The 22,859-nt window shown below is 50.7% G+C and overlaps 1 protein-coding gene across 3 annotated transcripts in view; it reads right to left on the reverse strand.

Moving 5' to 3' along the window:
- SLC8B1 (solute carrier family 8 member B1) overlaps window positions 1-22,859 on the reverse strand; it is a 37,672-nt gene that overhangs the window by 13,869 nt on the left and 944 nt on the right. For 2 of the 3 annotated variants that reach the window (XM_054443780.2, XM_054443779.2), the window contains exons 2-11: window positions 21,356-21,593; window positions 9,530-9,682; window positions 9,389-9,441; window positions 9,182-9,240; window positions 8,921-9,025; window positions 8,671-8,838; window positions 7,309-7,416; window positions 5,180-5,239; window positions 4,763-4,893; window positions 3,556-3,697 (exon numbers count right to left, since the gene is read on the reverse strand). In XM_054443780.2, the coding sequence (XP_054299755.1) occupies window positions 3,556-3,697; window positions 4,763-4,893; window positions 5,180-5,239; window positions 7,309-7,416; window positions 8,671-8,838; window positions 8,921-9,025; window positions 9,182-9,240; window positions 9,389-9,441; window positions 9,530-9,682; window positions 21,356-21,511 (1,135 nt within the window). In that variant the 5' untranslated portion in view covers window positions 21,512-21,593. The remainder of the gene's footprint in view (window positions 1-3,555; window positions 3,698-4,762; window positions 4,894-5,179; window positions 5,240-7,308; window positions 7,417-8,670; window positions 8,839-8,920; window positions 9,026-9,181; window positions 9,241-9,388; window positions 9,442-9,529; window positions 9,683-21,355; window positions 21,594-22,859) is intronic. The other variant, XM_054443781.2, reaches the window with a different exon arrangement.

The following is a 22,859-nucleotide window of genomic DNA, read 5'->3' on the forward strand; positions in this document are numbered from 1 at the left end:
CACAGCTCACTGCAGCCTCAAACTCCTGGGCTCAAGCCGTCCTCCCACTTCAGCTTCCTGAGTAGTTGGGACTGCAGGTGTGTGTCACTGTGCCCAGCTCCTGAGATAATTTTGCCAGCATGGGGTTTTTACCTACAGTGCCGGCTTTGGATCCAGACACCTGGGCTGGAAGTCCTTTCCATGTATTTGCCACTTCTGTGCTACAGAAATTTTAGGAGGTGGCTGGGGCGTGAGGACACTGAGGATCTGAGCTGTGTTAAGCAGAGAGGGGTGCAAGGGCTCTGTGGGAAGAGGGGAGCTGGGTAAGATGGAATCAAGCAGATCAGGAATAGCACAGAAAAGCCTGTAGGAGGCAGTTGGCTCAGAGTCTCAGAGGCCTTGGCTGGGTGCGGTGGCTCACGCCTATAATCCCAGCACTTTGGGAGGCTGAGGCAGGCGGATCACCTGAGGTCAGGAGTTGAAGACCAGCCTGGCCAACATGGTGAAACCTCATCTCTACTAAAAATACAAAATTAGCCAGGTGTGGTGGCACGTGCCTGTAATCCCAGCTATTTGGGAGACTGAGGCAGGAGAATCGTTTGAACCTGAGAGGCAGCGGGTACAGTGGGCCAAGATCACACCACTGAGCAATGACAACCATGGACTTTTCCCAAGAAATACTGGGGAGCCATGGAGGTCTCTGAGTGGAGGAGTGACCACAACATATGCAAAGCAGCACTTTACAAAGATGGCTCTTGGGGGACGCCTAGAGACAGGGGGAGGCTGGAGGCTGCTGCTGGGGAGGCTCACCTTGAGTCACAGCACCCCCTTGGGCTGGGAGCCAGTCCAGGGGTTTTCTCTAGATAGTGCTCAGCCCAGACGGGGGTCAAGAGTGCTTTAGCCAGAACCAGTCTTTCCCCAGGGTGGACCTGCCACCACTAGATGGTGTTAAGGCCATGTGGTCAAGATACTACATGCTGCAGAACCATGACTCAGGAAAGGGATTCCTTCTTCAGTTCTATCATTGTAACAAGGAGAAAGTTTCCATTTGGTGCTAATAGGACTTGAACATCTCAAATACCTGCTATTCTCCCTAGTACAGGCTTCCAGCTCATGGGCTTGACTCAGGAGGACCAAGTAAGGTGGTTTACTTGTTTTATTTTTTTTTCTTTTTTGAGAGAGTCTCACTCTGTCGCCCAGGCTGGAGTGCAGTGGTGCAATCTCGGCTCACTGCAGCCTCTGCCTCCTGGGTTCAAGTGATTCTCCTGTCTTACCCTCCGGAGTACCTGGGATTACAGATACCCATCACCATATGTGGCTATTTTTTGTATTTTTAATAGAGACAGGGTTTCACCATGTTATCCAGGCTGGTCTTGAACTCCTGACCTCAAGTGATCCTCCTGCCTCGGCGTCCCAAAGTGCTGGGATTACAGGCGTGAGCCACCATTGCTGGTCGGTGGTTTACTTTTATTGTGTTTATTTTTGCCGTTACCTTAAATTTATTGGAAATGATGCAATTCTACTACAGTTTCCTATTGATGCAGGTGACACAGTTTCCTTTCCAACAAATTTGCCTTAAAAAAAAAAAAGTCTGAAGCTGGGTGCAGTAGTGCATGCCTGTAGTCCCAGCTACTCAATGGAGCCCAGAAGTTCAGGACCAGCCTGGACAATACAACGAGCTGATTTAAGAAAAATATCAAATGTGGCCAGGCGCAGTGGCTCACGCCTACAATCTCAGCACTCTGTGGGGGCCGAGGTGGGTGGATCACCTGAGGTCAAGAGTTTGAGACCAGCCTGTCCAACATGGTGAAACCCTGCCTCTACTAAAAATATAAAAATTAGCTGGGCATGGTGGTGGGTGCCTGTAGTCCCAACTACTCAGAAGGCTGAGGCAGGAGAATTGCTTACCCCAGAGCTGGAGGTTGCAGTGAGCCGAGATCGTGCCACTGCACTCCAGCCTGGGTGACAGAGTGAGATTCTGTCACAAGAAAAACAAAGAAAAATATCAAATGTAATAGTATAGAGTAAGAGAAAAATTGAGAAGATGGTCTGTGAATAACTGATGTGTGGGAATCACTCTTTTAAGAAGACATAACACATACAAAAATTAGCCAAGCATGGTGGCAGGTGCTTGTAATCCCAGCTACTCGGGAGGCTGAGGCAGGAGAATCACTTGAGCCCTGGAGGCAGAGGTTGCAGTGAGCTGAGATCGCGCCACTGTACTCGTGTCTGGGTGACAGTCAGACTCCGTCTCAAAATAAAATAAAAATAAATAAATAAATAAATAAAGATGCCACAACGCTTGTGAAAGCAAGTCCCTGGATTTGCCCTGGCCTAAAAGGCAAGGCTTCCCCGCTCCGTAGAGAATGGATGGAGAATGGAGGGCTGTGATGAACCAGATGGCCCGAGCAGGTGGCCCTTTTCAGCTCTGAGTCACTCTCTATCAATCACCTCTTCTCCTATCTCCTTCCCTCCACGTCTGCATCCTCCCACAAACCGGGAGAGAAATTCACAGGGAATGTGGCAGGGAGGCTGTTTCATCCCGATGGAGTTTCATCCTGAAACTGTTATAGCACACAACACCATGCCCAGCCATGCATCTGCACCAGAGTCCTACCCCCACCTCCAGGCGATGCCCCTGGGCTGAGGGGAGGAGCCTAGGTGACAGGAAACAGATAGCATGAGATACTAAAGTTAGACAACAGGAAGAAACCTGGGTAGCAGAAGTTAGAAGACGTTGGACAAGCCTGAGCATTTCCTCGGCCAGAGCAGGGCAAGAAAGAAAAGGACATTCCGGGGATTCAAATGCCAGTGGGGACCAGCCAGGTCACACAAACGAGGGAAGGAAGCTCAGCCAGGGGCACCCAACAGGCAATGGAGGGGACTGTGATGATTTAGGCCGCAGGCACCCCATAGGAGGTGCCCCTTCTCTGCTCCAGCCAGTTTTGCCTTCAGGAATGTGGCCCAGATCTTGAGAAGCCAAAATCCAGATTTTAATGTAAAATCCCCCAATTTTTAAATGCAGGCAAACAAGCCAGAGGGCTGGATTTGGCCCTGGGGTCACCTGTTTTCCAGCCTCCATCTGGGGCCAGCAAGATTGGATCAACTGACTGCAGGAGGTCCCCTGGGTGAACTTCCAGGCTGATGTCCCTTATGGCACAAGCGCATAGTAAGCGCCTGCTGTATATCCAGGTTTCTGCCTCTAGCCCAAACCTCCCTCACATGGTTGAGAAGAAAACTCCACTGGCCGTGCACGGTGGCTCACGCCTGTAATCTCAGCACTTTGGAAGGCCGAGATGGGCGGATCACTTGAGGTCAGGAATTTAAGACCAGCCTGGCCAACATGGTGAAACCCTGTCTCTATGAAAAATACAAAAATTAGCCAGGCGTGGTAGTACACGCCTGTAATCCCAGCTGCCCAGGAGGCTGAGATGGGATGATCGCTTGAACCCGAGAGGTGGAGGGAGGTTGCAGTGAGCTGAGATTGTGCCACTGTACTCCAGCCTGGGTGGAAGAAAACTCCAGAATGTGGGAAGGAGTAGGAAGGTGGGTTGGCCCAGGGTAGGGGATACTCACAGGTCCCTGACTGCAGGGTCAGGACCACAACCAGGGGGCTGATAACCAGATGCAGACAGTTGAGGGGCCGTTTCCAGTTCCGGTCATCCTTGTCCGGGTCCACGACGGGGACTGTGAGGAGCAGCAGGAACTCCACAGGCAGCTGTCAAGGGGGCAAAGGCGGGAGGGTGTCGGCAGGGAAGCCTGAATCCCAGCCGGCCACAGACGGACTTCAGTGACTAAGAGCTTGGCCGTTTATTGCTGAAGCACCGACTGTGTGTGGGTCCCAGGCTAAGCGCCTGGTTGCCTCTGGCTACTGGGACAAATGACCACAAACAGAGTAACTGTCAACAGCACAAATGTATTCTTGGACAGTTCTGGAGTGCAGAAGTCCTGAAGTCAAGTTGTCAGCAGGGTTGTTCCTTCTGGAAGCTCTAGGGGAGACTGAGGGTCCTTCCAGCTTCCAGGAGCCACCTGCCTTCCCGGCCCCACATCATTCCACCTTGTGCTCCTGTCACCACTTCTCAGTCTCTGACTCTGACCCTCCTGCCTCCCTCTTTCCCTGTGCCAACCCCTGTGATGACACTGGGCCCACTGAATAAGCCAGGCTCATCTCAAGATCTTTAATGACGGCCGGATGCGGTGGCTCAAGCCTGTAATCCCAGCACTTTGGGAGGCCGAGGCGGGTGGATCATCAGGTCAGGAGACTGAGACCATCCTGGCTAACACAGTGAAACCCCGTCTCTACTAAAAATACAAAAACTTAGCAGGGCGTGGTGGTGGGCGCCTGTAGTCCCAGCTACTCGGGAGGCTGAGGCAGGAGAATGGCGTGAACCCGGGAGGTGGAGCTTGCAGTGAGCCCAGACCGCGCCACTGCACTCCAGCCTGGGCAATAGAGCGAGACTCCGTCTCAAAAAAACAAAAAAACAAAACAAAAAAAAGATCTTTAATCACATCTGCAAAGGCCCTTCTACCATAAAGGTAACATATTCCCAGGTTCCAGGGGTTAGGATATGGATGTCTTTGGGGGGCCACTAGAGGGCAGAGCCCCAGGTCAAGCCATCGGTCAAGCTCCATGCCTCAGTTTCCCCATCAAATCCCAAGTCATATATTCTGAGAGGGTCTCAGTGGACCCCAGGCCCTCCTCCTCGTAGAGCTGGAGAGGGTAGCATGGCCACTGTCTTGCTGCTGTCACAAGGCTGTGAGCCTGGCTCCAGGACCCTCCTACCTTGAACACCTTGAGGGCTTTCCAGTATGCTGATTTCCTTCTCCACTTCATGTAATCCAGGGGATTGAGGGCCCGGACCAGGATCTGAGCTGTGGTCTCCTGGTAGAAGAACAGTGGCCGGTACTCGTCACCTGTGTGCAGGGAGTCGGGTGGTGAGGTGTGCCTGTGGCTGACTTGCCCTCCAGGAAACCTTCCCCGCTCCATCCCACCAGTCCTCCCAGCCCTAGGGGAGGAGGCAAAGCCCAGTACTCGGCAGAGGGCAGACAACTCTGGCCCTCAGCTCACCTGAGCTGCAGTGAGAGGTGGGGCCGATTTGGAGCCTCATTCCTGGAGCCCAGGTCTTGGAGGGCCCCATCTTTCCACCCCCAGCCTTTCCCTGTTACCCCCACCCCGGCTGGGCACAGGGCATGGACTCACCGTAGTCATAGCTGTTGGTATTAGAAGATACCCGGTCCTCCTCAGAGTCTGAGAGGATCTCTGCAGGAGAGAGGCCCAGCTACATACAGAACCCAGACCATTCTCGAGGGGGCACGCTGAGACAGAGCAGGTTTAGGGGTGCGAGTGTTCAGGCCATCTTATTTACTTAGTTATTTGGGACAGGATCTTCCTCTGTCACCCAGGCTGGAGTGCAGTGGTGTGATCACAGCTCACTGCAGCCTAGACCTCCTGGGCTCACTCAATCCTCCCACCTCAACCTCCTGAGTAGCTGAGAGTATGTCCAGCTAATTTTTATAAATTGTTTAGAGATGGGGTCTTGCTATGTTGGCCAGGCTGGTCTCAAACTCCTGGTCTCAGCAGTCCACCCGCCTCAGCTTCCCAAAGTGATGGCATTACAGGCATGAGCCACTGCGCCCAGCCACGTCCAGGCTGTCTTTATTTTGGATTTTTAGCAGTCTGCATGTGTGCTCAGGAATTCTTACACAGTGAAAATCTAACTCACCAAACATGGCCAAATGTAAGCATGCAGCTATAATGCTAAAGTTAATCGGGGCATTTGAAGGCACAACTCAAACATTTATTGACTTCAGTGTTGTCCTTTTCAGAATCTGGAACCCATACTATTTTTCTCAGGAGGCCTGTGGATGCAAGGCCTGGGACCTGTAAGGAGGGGCCTGAAAGGAAAATGGCCCTCCTCAAGTGAGGAGTTAGCTCTTGCCCTGATTCTGCTGCTGAGTGTGTTGTGGGTGTTATATATGTATGTGCATGTATTTGTATGTGTGTGTTGTGTATGTGCATTTGTGTATGTGTGTGTGCATGTATTTGTATATGTGTGTTGTGTATGTGTATTTGTGTGTGTGTGTGCATGTATCTGTGTGTATTGTGTATGTGGGTGTATGAATTTGTATGTGTATGCTGTATGTTTGTGTGCATTGATGTTTTTGCGTGTTGTGTATTGCATGCATATATTTGTATGTTGCATGTGTGTGCATGTATCTGTTGCATGTGTGTGCTGTGTCTATACACATTTGTGTGTTGTGTGTGCATGTATTTGTGTGTTGCATGTGTGTGCACATATTTGTATGTATGTGCATGCATCTGTATATGTGTGTTGCATGTGTGCATATATTTGTGTCTGTTGTATGTGTGCGCATGTTTGTATATGTGTTGTGTATCTGTGTATGTTGTGTATGTGTGTGCATGCATGTTTTTGTGTTGCAGATGTGTATGCATGTATTTGTGTGTTGCACATGTATGTGCATGTATTCATATGTGTTGTATGTACACATATTTGTGTGTTGTATTTGTGTTGTGTGTGCATGTATTTGTGTGTTACGTGTGTGCACATATATTTGTGTATGTGCGCATGCATGCATCTGTATATGTGTTGCGTGTGTGCATATACTCATGTGTTGCATATGTGTGTGCATGTACTCCTATGTGTGTTGTGTGTTGTATGTGTGCATGTACTCCTATGTGTGTTGTGTTGTATATGTGTGTGCATGTATTTGTATGTGTATGTGTGCATATATCTGTATGTGTGTGTTGTGTGTATATGTATTTGTGTGTGTATGTTGTATGTGTGCATGTATTTGTGTGCATGTATATGTGTGTGAGTTGTGTATTTGTGTATGTGTGTGCATGTATGTGTATGTGTGCATGTATTTGTATATGTGTGAGTTGTGTATTTGTGTATGTGTGTTGTGTGCATGTGTGTGTGCATGTATTGTGTATATGACTGTATTTGAATATTATTGATTTCTTTGTATTTATTTTTTATTTCTCAGTGTCCCTGTCACGGCAGCATTTGTGTTTTACCCTGAGAGTGGTGGGAAACATCAGGGCAGGGAGCAGTGGCGATTCTTAGAGAGATGGCCCGGCAACTGCATGGAGAAGGAAGGAGTGCACTTGAGCCTGCAGGCGATGCAGAGGCTCATGGGTACCAGTGGAAGCATGGAGGCGGGACCTCAGCAGAATGAGCAGAAAGAGCATGAAGAGGAGATGAGCTTGGTGGGGACAATGGCCTCAAGAGACCCAGGGCAGCAGTGAAGGGCACAGAGGCCCCCAGTCCCCACTGGTCCTCTCTGGGGTCCGATGCAGACTCTTACCTGGAGTAACTGGCATGGGGCAGAACAGAGATCCTCTCCGTTGCCATCGGTAGATCCAGGTGCAGAGAATCACAGTGACCACATAGAACACATACAAGCCCAGGTAACCTGCAGACAGGGTGCATGCCGTCACCAAGTGGTGTCTTGGTGCAGGTCTAGAGAACAGGGGCTGGCAGTTCTATCACTGGTGCGTGTTAGCGGTGGCAATCTGTGTTAGCCCATCCAGGTACCAGTGGGTAAATGGCCTTTTCCTTGAGCTCCCCACTCCTTCCTCCTGCCTTCCAGGGCCATCTCCCTTCCTGTCTCCCTTGCCATCAAGGAGGTAATACCCAAGCACAGCGAGAGACCTCCAGGTCCCCATTCAAGTACTAAGGGTCGGTGTCCTGCTCTGTGCCCTGGGAGGAGGCAGCCCTGCAGCTCTGGCTACAACTAGGTTCAGCCAATGGGAGGCCAGACAGGAAATCAGAAGCAGCGGGAGAGACTTTGGAGTGTTTCTTCCTACTCCCTCCCTGTTGCGTGTCTCTGGCAGGGCCTGCAACCCTCTTCAGTATAGCTCCAGGCCTCCAGCCCTCCATCTCTCACTGGGCTCTGCCACCCCCCCTTCCCTGCCCCTGCTGCCACGAGGGATGAGTGTGTTCACAGCTCCCATTGTTGCTGAGTATCTCGAATCTCGGTTTCCCTTGTTGGTTTCATTTTCCTTCTGTACAAACTGTCCCTCCATTCATACCCCTTGAGCCATCTGAATGGAACATGCTTGCTGTCACGATCCGGGTGGCCCCAGTTAGCATCCCATCTGTACTGCTTGTTAAAATTGGAAATTATGAAACTTTTTTTTTTTTGAGACAGAGTCTTGCTCTGTTGCCCAGGCTGGAGTGCCATGGCACAATCATGGGTCACTGCAGTCTCGAACTCCTAGGCTCAAGGGATCCTCCTGCCCTAGCTTCCAGAGTAGCTGGGGCCACAGGAACGCACCACCACCATGCCCAGCTAAGTTTTTTCTTTTTTGTAGAGATGTAGTCTCGCTATGTTGCCCGGGCTGGTCTCAAACTCCTGAACCAAAGTGATCCTCCTGCCTCAGCCTCTCAAATTGTTGGGATGATAGGTGTGAGCCATCACGCCTGGCCAAAAAATTGTGAAACTTTTGAATACTCCCTCCCCAGCCCCCAGCTCTGCCAGGCCTCTTTGGTTATGTGACCCACACGTTCCCATTTTTGCTCAAGCCAGCTTGAGGAGGGTTTCTGTCACTTGTAATCAAATCAAAGCCCCCACTGACCACCCCTCACACCTCTCTGTCCCAGGCACCTTCTAAACCTCCTGCCCATCAGCTCTGGGATCTCCCGCCTGAGCCCCACAGCTGCTCACCCAGAGCCCATGCCAGCGTGACCCTGCCACGGAACAGCATGAGGAAGGTCAGGAACACAGCCACCATGTAGAAAACGACGTCCCTGAAGAAGGGTCTGGAGGCAGCCATGAAGGGGTGTAGGATGGTGATGCCTCCGGCCACCACCGTGGTAACCAGCACGCCAGCGCCTGGGGGCAGGAGGCCAGAGCTCAGCCACCCTGCACCCTCTCCTGCTGCTTTCCCTGCCCCCCTCACCAGGGCTGCTCTCACCAAACAGTGCCCCAAGGGCCAGGCCGGCTGTGTGTGGGTCGGAGAAGGCCACCAGGGCACTGAAGATGTCAGGTGCACCATTCCCAAATGCCAGGAAGGTGACGCCATGTGGGGAGCATGTCAAGGCAGGCCAGGATCGCAGCTGCAGCCCACCCAGGCCTTCGACCCTATCCCCCAGCTTCCCCACGTGGGGATAGACACGACCCTATCCCCCAGCCTCCCCACAACTGCCCTCCCTCTAGGGTGCAGGACAAAAGGATACTGCCACGTTGTGGGAGAGCTTGAGTGTGGTGGAAATGGCCGACAAGTTGGGGCAGAAACTACGGAGAAAAAGTGGACAGGAAGCATTTCCATAGTGACCGGCCCCAGACCCCTATCCTTCCCCCAAACTGAGGGTGACCCAATGTCAGCCTCCTGGGACCCCTCCTCCCATTGATAAGCCAGACCGAAGCCCAGAGCCAAACTCACAACTTGGCTGCGGTGACTCCCAGAATCAGAAACAGGTAGAGCAGCCAGGAAACCTGGGTGGGGAGCCGGTGAGGAAGGGAGAGTCAAGTCCAGCTGGGGAAACCAGCCCCTCTCACCAGCCCCCCCAGGGCAGGGCCTCACATAGAGAGTGACAGCCAGAGGGAGGAGGCTGGGAGGGAAGTGGCAGAAGATGCCTTCCAGGTAGTCCAGGTACCCCCCATCACTGCGGCAGTCAGGGTTGGTCCGGATGAAGTCACAGCGGTCAGAGACATTCAGGCCACACACCTTGCGACACTGCAGGAAGACAGGGAGGGGGACATCAGGGGCAGAGACTTCCCTGAGAACTAGACCAGGCCCATCTAAGCAGCTAAACATAACGTCCCTTCAGCCTGGTCTCCAAGGCCACCATACCCTCTGGGTGCCAACTATGTATGCACTTTTAATTTTAAAAATAAACGTCTGCTTGAAATTGACACAGTAATTCATGAATACATATTTGCTTTTTTAAAAAAAAATACATAAAGATTTCTAAATTCCGCTTTCTTATCCCTGCCCTCCATAATCCCCACTCTCCAGTGGTCCCATCATAATTAGTTTGAAGCACATCCTTACAGACATTTCTCAGATCAATTACATTTGTATATATACCCTATTACACACTTTGTTTTGTTTAACAGAAATGGATCCATCCCAAATCTCGTTTCTATAATTTGCTTTTACCATTATATATATATAATATTAATATACCTTAATACACATAATAGAATTTGAAACATACTATAGTGATTTCTAGATGCAAAGCATAGTGCTAAGAGCTTAAAATGTATCTCAATTAATCTGTACAATAATTCTATGATGGCTGGGGGCAGTGGCTCATGCCTATAATCCCAGTACTTTGGGAGGTTGAGGTGGGAGGATTGCTTGAGCCCAGGATTTCAAGACCAGCCTGGACAACATAGCAAGACCCCATCTCTGCCAAAAAATTAAATAAAAAATTAGGTAGGCATGGTGATGTGCACTTGAAGTCCCAGCTACTCAGGAGACTGAGGTGGGAGGATCACCTGAGCCCAGGAGGTTGAGGCTGCAATACTGCATTTAGCCTGGGGAATAGAATGAGATCTTGTCTCAAAAAAAAAAAAAAAAAAAAAATGTATCCCAATTACTCTGCACAACAGTCTGCGAGAAAGGAACTATTATCATGCCCATTAAACAGTTAAGGAGACTGAGACAATGTCTGTGTGCACTCGGTGGAAGGGTCAAGGTTGGAACCCAGGCAGTTTTAGGCTCTAGAGCCCATTGTTCTCCCCTGCCTCCCCGCAGAGTCTTTCGCTGCAGCAGAGTATTTCATACTACGGGTGATACATCGCTGAGGTAAACATTTCCCTACTGGGCATTTGGGTATGCCTAATTTTTCAATATAGCCAATGAACTTCCTCACACATGACTCTCTGAGCACATGTGAGAAAAATGTTGTCAGAGAAGATTTGAGAAGTGAAAGTGCTGAGTCAGAGGGTATCCTGGTCTGGGTTCCTCCAGAAGCTGATTCAGAGACAAAGATTGAGATGGACATAGTATGTTTGAGATAGCTGAGGAACACAAACATAGAGAAAGGGAAGTGGGCCCGGGTGTGGTGGCTCACGCCTGTAACTGTAGCATTTTGGGAGGCCAAGGCTGCAGGATCACTTGACCTCAGGAGTTCGAGACCAGTCTGGGCAACATGGCAAAACTCCATCTCTACAAAAAATACAAAAAAAACTAGCCGGGCTTGGTGGCATACACCTGTAGTTCCAACTACTCAGGAGGAGGAGGTGGGAGGAGCACCTGAGCCTGGAAGTTCGAGGTTGCAGAGAGCTATGATTGTACCACTGCACTCCAGCCTGAGTGACAGAGTGAGACCCTGTCTCAAAAGAAAAAAAGAAAAGAAATAGGAGAAAAGAAGTGGTACAGAGAAGGGATAGCTGCCAATGAAGGCTGGGTTGAGCCAGTTACCACCACCATGAGCTTCATCAGGAGGCAAGGGAGCTGGGGTATTTATACACCAACTCCCATCAGCCATTGGGTGAGAACTGCTAGATGGAGGTTTTAGTTCCCCAGCACCTCTAGCTTACTATGCTTATAAGTGGTTCTAGAACAATCAACTGGCAACTGGAAGTCAACAAAAGCCCACCAAAATAGTACAGTCCAAAAGAAATGCTCAAGGCCCTGACAAGGGATCTTCAACATTGCTGGATTTTGCCAAAATGCCCTGGCCAAGCTCTACCTATACACACTCCCACCAGGAATGGGAAATAAGCAATTCTCTTAAGCCTGCGCCAACACTGGCTATGAGCAGCCTTATTCAGATCAATGTGATAGGAATGTCATTGTTAAACTGCAAGTCTGGCCAGGTGTGGTGGCTCATGCCTGTAATCCCAGCACGCTGGGAGGCCAAGGTAGGCGGATCACTTGAGGTCAGGAGTTCATGACCAGCCTGGTCAACATGGGGAAACTCCATCTCTACTAATAATACAAAAATAAGCCAGGAGTGGTGACATGCACCTGTAGTCCCAGCTACTCAGGAGGCTGAGGCAGGAGAATCGCTTGAACCCAGGAGGCGGAGGTTGCCGTGAGCCAAGATCATACCACTGTACTCCAGCCTGGGTGACAAAGTGAGACTCCATCTCAAAAACAACAACAACAAAAAAAGTTAAGACAGTAAATTTTAGGTTATGTGTATTTCATTATAATTTTTTAAAAGCTGTGTCAAACCACAGTTCCACCTCCTCCACAAGCCCTCTCTGAACTCCCACTAATACCAGACTGGAAGTGAGATTTCTTATCTCTGAGCCTCTGGCCTTCTCACCAATTTTTGCTAAGAGCTCTACCCACCATACAGTATTCCCTGAGCAGAGACTGAAACCCCCCAGCCCTGCCCCAACCCCTCAATCTTTCTACAGTGCCCTGTCCTCAGAAAGCACATGCCAGTGGGGAAGATGAAATCCATGGCCAGGTAAACTGGCTCACACCTGTAATCCCAACACTTTGGGAGGCTGAGGCAGGAGGATCGCTTAAGCCCAGGAGTTTGAGACCAACTTGGGTAACATAGGAAGACCCCATTGCTACAAAAAAAATTTAAAAATGAGCCAGGCATGGTGGCACACGCCTGTGGTTCCAGCTACTTTGGAGGCTGAGGTGAGAGGATTGCTTGAGTCTGGGAGGTTGAGGCTGCAGTGAGCTGTGATGGCACCACTGCTCTCCAGCCTGGGTGACAGAGCAAGCCTGTCTCAAAAAAAAAAAAAAAAACTTTTTTTTTTTTTTTTGAGATCAGGACATCCTGAGCATAATACCCACTCAGCCACTCAGCTCTACCTTTTTTTTTTTTTTTTTTTTTTTGGAGACAGAGTCTCACTCTGTCACCCAGGCTGGAGTGCAATGGCACAATCTCGGCTCACTGCAACCTCCACCTCTCGGGTTCAATTGATTATCCTGCCTCAGCCTCCCGAGTAGCTGGGACTACAGGCGCCCACCAACACGCCTGGCTAAGTTTTGTATTTTTAGTAGAAATGGGGTTTCACCACGTTGGCCAGGCTGGTCTCGAACTTCTGACCTCAAGTGATCTACCTGCCTTGGCCTCCCAGAGTGCTGGGATTACAGGTGTGAGCCACTGCGCCCAGCCCCTTTTTTTTTTTCCTTTGAGACAGAGTCTCACTCTGTCACCCAGGCTGGAGTGCAATGGCACAATCTCGGCTCACTGCAACCTCCACCTCTCGGGTTCAATTGATTATCCTGCCTCAGCCTCCCGAGTAGCTGGGACTACAGGCGCCCACCAACACGCCTGGCTAAGTTTTGTATTTTTAGTAGAAATGGGGTTTCACCACGTTGGCCAGGCTGGTCTCGAACTTCTGACCTCAAGTGATCTACCTGCCTTGGCCTCCCAGAGTGCTGGGATTACAGGTGTGAGCCACTGCGCCCAGCCCCTTTTTTTTTTTCCTTTGAGACAGAGTCTCACTCTGTCACCTAGGCTAGAGTGCAGTAGTGCAATCTTGGCTCACTGCAACCTCCACCTCCTGGGTTCAAGTGATTCTCCTGCCTCAGCCACCTGAGTAGCTGGGACTACATGCACGCAACACCACACCTGGCTAATTTTTGTATTTTTGGTAAAGATGAGGTTTCACTGTGTTGGCCAGACTGGTCTTGAACTCCTGACCTCAAGTGATCCACCTACCTCAGCCTCCCAAAGTACTGGGATTACAGGCGTGAGCCTCCATGCCCAACCAGCTCTACCGTCTAAGAGCTGCATCTGTAGCAATTCCCTTCCTCTCTTTGAGCTTCAGTCTCATTTGTAAAATGGGACTAATTATACCAACCCCATTGATAAAGGAATCAAATGAGATTACAGGTGTTCAAATTTGCCCTCCTCAGAGACTTTCCATGTAAGGTAGTTCTTACCCCATCTCCACTATTAATACCCAGTTTTCTGCATTCACAGCAGTTATCACAATCTTCATTTTGTTCATTTCCTTGTTTACTGAATTTTATTATTTTAGAGACCAGGTGCTTTGTCATTCAGGTTGGAGTGCAGTGGGGCAATCATGGCTCACTTCAGCCTCGAAGTCCTGGGCGCATGTGATCCTCCTGCCTTTGCCTCCCAAGTAGCTGGGACTACAGGCATGCACCACCACACCCAGTTAATTTTTTTTTAAATTATTTTTTGTAGAGATGGAGGTCTTGCTATATTGCCTAGGCTGGTCTTGAACTCCTGGCCTCAAGCCATGCTCCCACCTCAGCCTCCCATTGTGCTGGGGTTATAGGCGTGAACCACCAAACCTGGCCTGAATTTTTTTTTTCTTTTTTTTTTGAGACGGAGTCTGGCTCTTTCGCCCAGGCCAGACTGCAGTGGCGCTATCTCGGCTCACTGCAAGCTCCCCCTCCCGGGTTCATGGCATTCTCCTGCCTCAGCCTCCCGAGCAGCTGGGACTACAGGCGCCCGCCACCACGCCTGGCTAATTTTTTCTATTTTTAGTAGAGACGGGGGCCTCACCGTGTTAGCCAGGATGATCTCGATCTCCTGACCTTGTGATCCGCCTGCCTCAGCCTCCCAAAGTGCTGGGATTACAGGCATGAGCCACCGTGCCCGGTCCTTAATTTTTTTTGTCTGCATTCTTGTATTTGCCCTGAGTCTGGCCTGTAGTAGGGGCTTAATATATTTGCGTTAATGGCTGCTTGAATGACTAAGTGATTTTGTGTAGCCTTTCCAACACTCCTGCGAGGTAAATGGAATGATTCTCCTTTAACACATGGGTAAGCCAAGGGTCAGCAAACTTCGGCCCCTGGACCACATCCAGCCCACCATCTGGTTATGCACAGCCTGCAAGCCAAGAATGATTCTTACATTTTTAAATGGTTGGGAGACATAAATCAAAAGAAGAATTTTCCATGACATGTAAAATTATATAAAATCCAAATTTCCATTTCCATAAATATTTACTGGGGCACAGCCACACCCATTCGTTGATGTACAATCTGTGGCTGCTCAGGCACTGTGAGAGCAGTGAGTAGTTGTAGAAACCATGTAGCCCACAAAGCTGAAAATATTTACTGTCTAGCTCTTATTCTATTCTTTCTTTCTATTTTTTTTTTTTGAGACGGAGTCTTGCTCTGTTGCCCAGGCTGAAGTACAGTGGTGAAATCTCAGCTCACTGCAACCTCTGCCTCCTGGGTTCAAATGATTATCCTGCCTCAGCCTCTGGAGGAGCTGGGATCACAGATATGCGCCACCACGCCTGGCTTATTTTTTTATTTTTAGTAGAGATGGGGTTTCACCACGTTGGCCAGGCTAGTCTCAAACTCCTGGCCTCAAGTGATCCACCAGCCTCCGCCTCCCAAAGTGCTGGGATTACAGGTGTGAGCACTGTGACCGGCCTCTTTTCTCTTTTTTTTTTTTTTTTTTTTTTTTGAGACAAGGTCTCACTGTTGCCCAGGCTGGAGTGCAGAAGCATGATTATAGCTCACTGCAGCCTCAAACTCTTAGGCTTAAGGAATTCCCCCGACTTCAACCTCCCAAGTGGCTGGAGCTACAAATGTGAGCCCACAACCCGGCCCTACTATCTGGCTCTTTACAGAAAAATCTGTGCCCCAGGCTGGACTGATGGTGTGCACATCCCAACCCAGGCTTGGGAATCTCCATCAACTATTCCCACCAAAAAATGCAGATGCAAGTCTCAAGTTTCTGTCCTGAGATTCCCTTATCCCATCCCCAGCTCCCACCCAAAAGCAAAAGTCAGGCTGGGCTCCTTCCATACTGGGAGGGGGAGGGTTTCAGTCTTGCCCTAAGCCTGGGCCTGCGGCTTTGCTGGGGCCCAGTAATTTCCCAGGGAGATAAAGTCACCCAAGGGGTTTCTGACAAAGAGGGTCCCACCCAGCACAAGGAGGGAGGACACTAGATGGGGGCCAAGGAAGCAGGCGGGCTGCCATTTCCTCCTCTGGGAGGAACAATAATAATCATATTGGGAGGCAATACAGCTCCCTCTACTGAGCCCTCCTCTCTCATGAAACTGCCTGGTTGAAATTCTAATTTGCGTCCTTCTAGGTGAGTGATCTTGTGCAAGTAAATTAACCTCAGTGTTCTCCTCTGAACAGTGGGGGCAATAACACCCACATGCCTAGACAGGAATGGGATAAGGACATGGAAGCCAGACATGGTGGCTCACATCTGTAATCCCAGTGCTTGAGCCCATGAGTTTGAGACCATCCTGGCCAACATGGTGAAACTCCATCTCTACTAAAAATATAAAAATTAGCCAGGCGTGGTGGCGTGCGCCTGTGTTCCCAGCTACTCAGGAGGCTGAGGCAGGAGAATAACTTGAACCCGGGAGGCGGAGGTTGCAGACAGCCAAGATCACACCATTGCACTCCAGGCTGGGCAACAGAGTGAGACTCTGTCTCAAAAAAAAAAAAAAAAAAATAGGCTGGGCGCAGTGGGTCACACCTGTAATCCCAGCACTTTGGGAGGCCAAGGCAGGTGGATCACCTGAGGTCAGGAGTTCGAGACCAGCCTGACCAACATGGTGAAACCCTGTCTCTATTAAAAATACAAAAAGCCGGGCATGGTGGCAGCCGTCTGTAATCGCAGCTACTTGGGAAGCTGAGGCAGGAGAATCGCTTGAACCCGGGAGGCGGAGGTTGCAGTGAGCTGAGATCGCACCATTGCACTCCAGCCTAGGCAACGAGCAAAACTACGTCTCCAAAAAACAAAGGTTGCATTATCATCACCTAAGTTTTAATTTTCTTTCTTTCTTTCTTTCTTTCTTTCTTTCTTTATTTTGAAACAGGTTCTGTCTATGTCACCCAGGCTGGAGTGCAGTGGCGTGATCACAGCTCACTCCAGCCTCAACCACTCAGGCTCAAGCAGTCTCCTACCTCAGCCTCCTGAGTAGCTGGCACCACAGGTGCGCATCACATGAGGCTAATTTTTAAATTTTTTGTTGAGAAGGGGTCTCGCCATGTTGGCCAGGTTAGTCTCAAACTCCTGGGCTCAAGTGATCCTCCCGTCTCGGCCTTCCAACGTGCTGGGATTACACAGGTGGGCCACCAAGCCTGGCCAAAAATTTTTCTCTCTTAAACAATACTTGAATTCATCCCTTCCTTCCATCTCCACCATAACGGAGAACAACTGCAGAGGTTCTCATCTGGCCTCCTACCCCCAATCTTACTAGAGGGGCTCTTTCTAAAGTGCTCCCTCCTCCAGCTGCTGAAGAGCCCTCCTTTGCCTTATTTTGGTCCCTGTGTTCTGCCCTTATCAGTCTCCAGTAAAGCTCGTCTGGTCAGCTGTCAGGTCTTGGAATGCCCAGACCCTCCTGGCATTGGTCCAGCTTTTGTACATGCTGTTCTTTCTGCCTGGTGCCACGACTCCTTTTCCTCTAGTTAATCCACATTCACCATCCAATTCTTGGTTCCCAGGACACTTCTTGCAGGAAGCCCTCCCTGACTACTCCCAGTCAAGCTGGCCCTCCCAGTTACTTTTTTTTTTTTTCCTTTTTTGAGATGGAGTCTCACTCCATCGCCCAGGCAGGAGGGCAGTGGTGTGATCTCGGCTCACTGCAACCTCCACCTCATGGGTTCAAGAGATTCTCCTACCTCAGCCTCCCGAGTAGCTGGGATTGCAGGCGCCCACCACCATGCCCAGGTAATTTTTGTATTTTAGTAGAGATGGGGTTTTGCTATGTTGGCCAGGCTGGTCTCGAAATCCTGGCCTGAAGTGATCCACCTGCCTCGGCTTCCCAAAGTGCTGGGATTACAGGTGTAGCCACCGCTCCCAGGCAGGATCATAGACTTGCTTAATATCTGCCCCTCCCACTAAAGTCTCACACAGTGCCTGGCAGAGTAGGCCCTCCTAACAGTTGTGCCGCACACTGTGCTGGGCATCATCTCACTCATTCAGTCTTCATCAGAGACCCAGGAGGTTGGCACAATTGTTTCCACTTCACAGATGAGAAAACTGAGGCACACAGAGGCAAAGTGGCTTGCCCAGGAGCACACAGCCCACCACTGAGAAGTGGCTCCAAACTCAGCTCCGCCTGAAAGTTACTCGCTGAAGCTCCTGAGGAAACTGCCCAACTGGGCAGGGGCAGCCTCCATTTCCTGCCCTCTCACTATCTTTCTGCTCTCCCTCCTCCCTGTCCTCGGGGTCAGCCAGCGAGGACGCAGGGAGTCACCCCACCTCCCTGATGGCAGAGTGAGTCAGCAAGGTGGGTCCCCCAAATCCGGCCTCCAAAATCACATTATTGTGCAGTCTGTCTCGCTCTGCCCTCCCCGAGCTGCATAGCCCTCCCCCAGGTCCCTCAGGACCCCTCCCCAGCCCTCTGCTCAAGAGAGACAGAGTAAGGTGGGATTGCTCTGCGTCTGGGGGAGGAGGGGAGTGACTTCACTTCCTTCCAGTCCTTCCCACCCTCTTTCCTGTGTCACTAACTCAGTCCCAGGAAACCCAGAGAGGTGCACACAGAGGTCAGGCTGGACAGGAAAGGGTAACCAACTCAATACCTTGGAATTCTTAGAAAAACTTACATCAGATCACATCCTCCTGTGCTCTAAAGCCTCCCATGACTCCCACACCTTCCTGCCACTGACAGCCAAGTCTACAGTGGTCCCCAGGGCCCCTGTTCTCTCCTGCCTGGTCTCCCTTCCTTCTCCCTTGCTCACTGTTCCAGCCACTCTGCAAAATCTGTCATTCTGCTCCTGCCCCAGGGCCTTTGCATCTACTGTTCCCTCACTTCCCCTGGATCTTCATAAGCCATTCCGGTCTCAGTCTAAATGTCATGTCCTCAGAGAGGCCTTCCACGATAGCCTAAGCAAAGCAGCACCCCCCTCCCCCTCACCCTGTGGAATGATTCGTCAACTTGCTTCTCACCCATGACCCCACTAGAGTATAAGCTCCAGTGTGGCAGGGACCAGGCTCTCTGCTTCCTGCTATCCCCTCAGCACGTGGCACAGGCCCTGGCACACAGTAGATGCCCAATAACTATTTGTTGCATTAATGACTACTTGAAAAGGACCTAAGGTAAAGGGCTGGGGGGGCCTTTCCCAGGCTGCAGGCTCCCTGGATGGTGGGGACTTCCAGAAAGGCAGCTGCCCCATCTGTCCTGGGAGGCGGCGGACTAGAGGGGAAGGGGATGGATTTAGCATGAAGCAGCCAAGAGTTCTCATCCTGGCTCTGCCGCTTTCCTCCTGGCCACCTTCACCTCCCTGAACTTTGGAGTCTTCATCTATAGCACAGAGATAATCACTCCCACCTCACGGGGTTTGGGGGAGGACTTGTGGGCACAGGGCTGACCTAAGTGCTCAATAACTTGCAGAGATTATCCGGCACAATTATCTGGTATGATCTCCTAGTTTTCCTGCCCCCAAGGAGCACGCTCCAAGAGGGGGTACTCAATTTTATAACCACAGTAACCACAAACCACTTTCCCATCTGTAAAATGGGCTTAATTGCCTGTTGCCTGCTTCAGAGGGTGGACTTGAAGGCACTTTGCAGCCTCATAAAGTTGCTGTGGGCGTTGAATGCTCTCAGCCCATCAGTTTGAGTTTGGGATTCCTGTTGAAGAAATGGTGAGAACTCCAGCCCCTGGCAGCTACAGGGTACTCCAGGGGGTCATCTTGAGCAGTCCTCTGCTTTTGTTCCTTCACTCCAGATCTGCTGTGACCTCTTCTCCCCTTGCAGACATCAGAGCGGAAAGATGCAAGTTCTCTGTAGCCTGTCTCAACAGGCTGTGCCCTCCCTGCCCTGGGAGGAAGGCCTCTTGCCTCTAACTCCAGCGTCGTCATTGGTCCTCCCTCAATGCTCCCCATTCAGATCACAGCACCAGCAGACCCTCAGCTGATCAGGCCAGAAACCTGGAGCCATCCACGACTCCTCTCTTTCTCCCACCACTGGGAGAAAGAGAGAGGCTGGGAGTTCAATACCAGCCTGGCCAACATGGTGAAACCCTGTTTCTACTAAAAATACAAAATAATTAGCCAGGTGTGGTGGTGTGCACTTGTAATCCCAACTACTCGGGAGGCTGTGCATAAGAATTGCTTGAACTCGGGAGGCGGAGGTTGCAGTGAGCTGAGATCACGCCATTGCACTCCAGCCTGGGTATAGAGTGAGAGTGTTCTCAAAAAAAAAAAAAAAAAAAATTTGAGTCAGTGGACTGGGAAAGGCAGACCCACCCTCAGTCTGGGTGGGTGCAATCTAATCAGCTACCAGCACAGCCAGAATAAAAGCAGGCAGAAGAATGTGGAAAGACTAGACTGGCTTGGTCTTCTGGCCTGCATCTTTCTCCCATGCTGGATGCTTCCTGCCCTCAAACATCAGACTCCAAGTTCTTCAGCTTTGGGACTCTTGGAACTTCAGCCACAGACTAAAGGCTGCACTGTCAGCTTCCCTACTTTTGAGGTTTTGGGACTCATACTGACTTCCTCGCTCTTCAGCTTGCAGATGACCTATTGCAGGACCTCACCTGTGATCATGTGAGTCAATATTCCTTTAAAAACTCCCCTTTATATATACATCTATCCTATTAGTTCTGTCCCGCTACAGAACTCTGACTACCACAGATTTTGCTCCCCTCTGCTTAAAACCTTCCATTGGCTCCCCATTATCGCAAAACAATTCTCACCTCCTAGCCGCAGCCTGTAAGGCCTTTTGTAATCTGCCCGCCATTACCTCTCCATCCTCCTCTCTTAACATTCTTCCCCTTACTTGCTCTGTTCCATCCATTCTAGCCTCCCTGCTGTTCCGGGAACACACTAAGCTTGTTCCTTCTCCAGAATCTTCATACTTGCTGTTCCCTTTGCCCAGAATGCTCTTCCCCAGGGTGTCTACGTAGGTGGTTTTCTCTCTCCATTCAGTGGCTTGCCTCAAAGATCACCTCCTCACAGAAGCCATCTGTGACCACCCAATCTGAAATAGTTGGAAATGCTCACGCCCTCCCCAATACCACTTGAGCTATTGTGTGCGGGGCACTTAGCACATCGCCACCTGAAATGTATATGCTTACTTCTCTTTTTTTTTTCTTGAGACAGAGTCTTGCTTTGCCACCCAGGCTGGAGTGCAGTGGCACAATCCTGGCTCACTGCAACATCCACCTCGCGGTTTCAAGCGATTCTCCTGCCTCAGGGTTCTGATGATTACAGGCACCCGCCACCATGCCCGGCTAATTTTTGTATTTTTAGTAGATACAGGGTTTTGACACGATGGCCGGGCTGGTCTCCAACTCCTGGCCTCAAGTGATCCTCCTGCCTCAGCCTCCCAAAGTGTATACGTTTACTTCTTGATCTGTCTGTTCAGGAGACTGTCAGCTCCTTGAGAGTAGTGAATTTTGTCTATATTGTTCTCTGGTATATCCCAGGCTGTGGTCAGTGCCTGGCACATAGTAGATGCTCAATAGATATTTATCGATTGGAGGAACACAGCCCCACCCAACCCCAGGTTCCTACCGGGATACTCACGTCTACCACGGGGGTCTGGTTCACACCTGAAGCTGGAAACTGGGGGCTAATGTGAGCCCCTGTAGACGAGCCCCTAGCCCCAGACACTGTCTCCACCATTAGCAGCACACAAAGCACACTCAGTGCCCAGCGCAGATCCAGCCATCTGCTGGCCATCTGCCCCCACGGGAGCTGGCCCTCACTCTCCACTTCCCTTTCTGCAGTAGCTCAGTTCCAAACAGCTGACGGCTCCGGTGGCCTGCAAGGCGGGAGTGAGAAGGGAGGACAACGTCACTGAAAACCCATGGACCCAGCAAAAGGGGCTGGAAGACTCTAGTTAAGGAACTGCCTTCCTGCCTCCCGGCAGCAAAGTTAAGCTGATGGAGAAACCACGTTCTGCATAGTCTCGCTGGAGGGGCCCAAGGCCCTGCCCATTCAGCATGCAGATCAGATACGCCCTTCTTCCTGAGCCTCCATGAAAACTTACCCGGTCCCACCTGGCCCCCAGCCTGAGGCCAGAATGTCAGGGCTGCAAGGGACTAGGGACTTGAGCCAAGATTCAGAGTCTCAGGCTTCTGGGGCCAGCTGGGTGAGATACATGTGGGAAGTGGGCAGTGGGCAGCGGGCAGTGGGCGGGATTGCAGAAGCCCTCAAAACAAAACAAAACAAACTCTACTTCTAGGGGTGGACTTGGCCTCTGGGCCACCAGTTTGAGACCTAGAGAGGCTTGCCCACCACATTTTACGGAGCCCACTAAGCAATGCTGTTGTTCTATGTCTTACAAGGAGCCAAGCTTTACATGGATGACCTCATTGTATCCTCACAACATGCCGAGACGGGGTAGCATTACTATTCCATTTTACAGATGAACTAACTGAGGCTCAGACAGGTGAAGCCAGGCTTGTTTCCCCCCTGCATCATACCTCCCTCATCCAGTCCTCAGAACAATTCTGGAAATGTCATCCTCCCCGCCCCCTACCCCACCCTGCACAGCAGGGAGAGGGGCTCAGAGGAGTTTTTGTTTTTGTTTTTGTTTGTTTGTTTTTTCAGATGGAGTCTCACTCTGTCACCCAAGCTGGAGTGCAGTAGCGCGATCTCGGCTCACTGCAACCTCTGCCTCCCGGGTTCAAGTGATTCTCCTGCCTCAGCCTCCCGAGTAGCTAGGATTACGGGCACACACCACCACGCCCAGCTAATTTTTATATTTTTAATGGAGACGGGGTTTCACCATGTTGGCCAGGCTGGTCTCGAACTCCTAGCCTCAAGTGATCTGCCGGCCTTGACCTCTCAAAGCTGGGATTACAGGCGTGAGCCACCACGCCCAGCAGAGGAATTCCGTAACCTGCCCAAGGTCACACAGCCAGAGGGTCACAGAGCCCACAGCCCCTCCGACAGGGAACTTAAGGGCAAGAAGGAAGTGAGTTGCTCAGAGATCGCGTGTTAGCAGTGGGGCTAGGCTGGTCACCGCCATGTGCCTCTTCCCTCCAGACCAGGGCCAAAATGGCTTCGATATATTTCAAAGGAA

Source organism: Pongo pygmaeus, chromosome 10, assembly GCF_028885625.2.
Source record: "Pongo pygmaeus isolate AG05252 chromosome 10, NHGRI_mPonPyg2-v2.0_pri, whole genome shotgun sequence".
In the NCBI taxonomy this organism is placed as follows: Eukaryota; Metazoa; Chordata; class Mammalia; order Primates; family Hominidae; genus Pongo; species Pongo pygmaeus.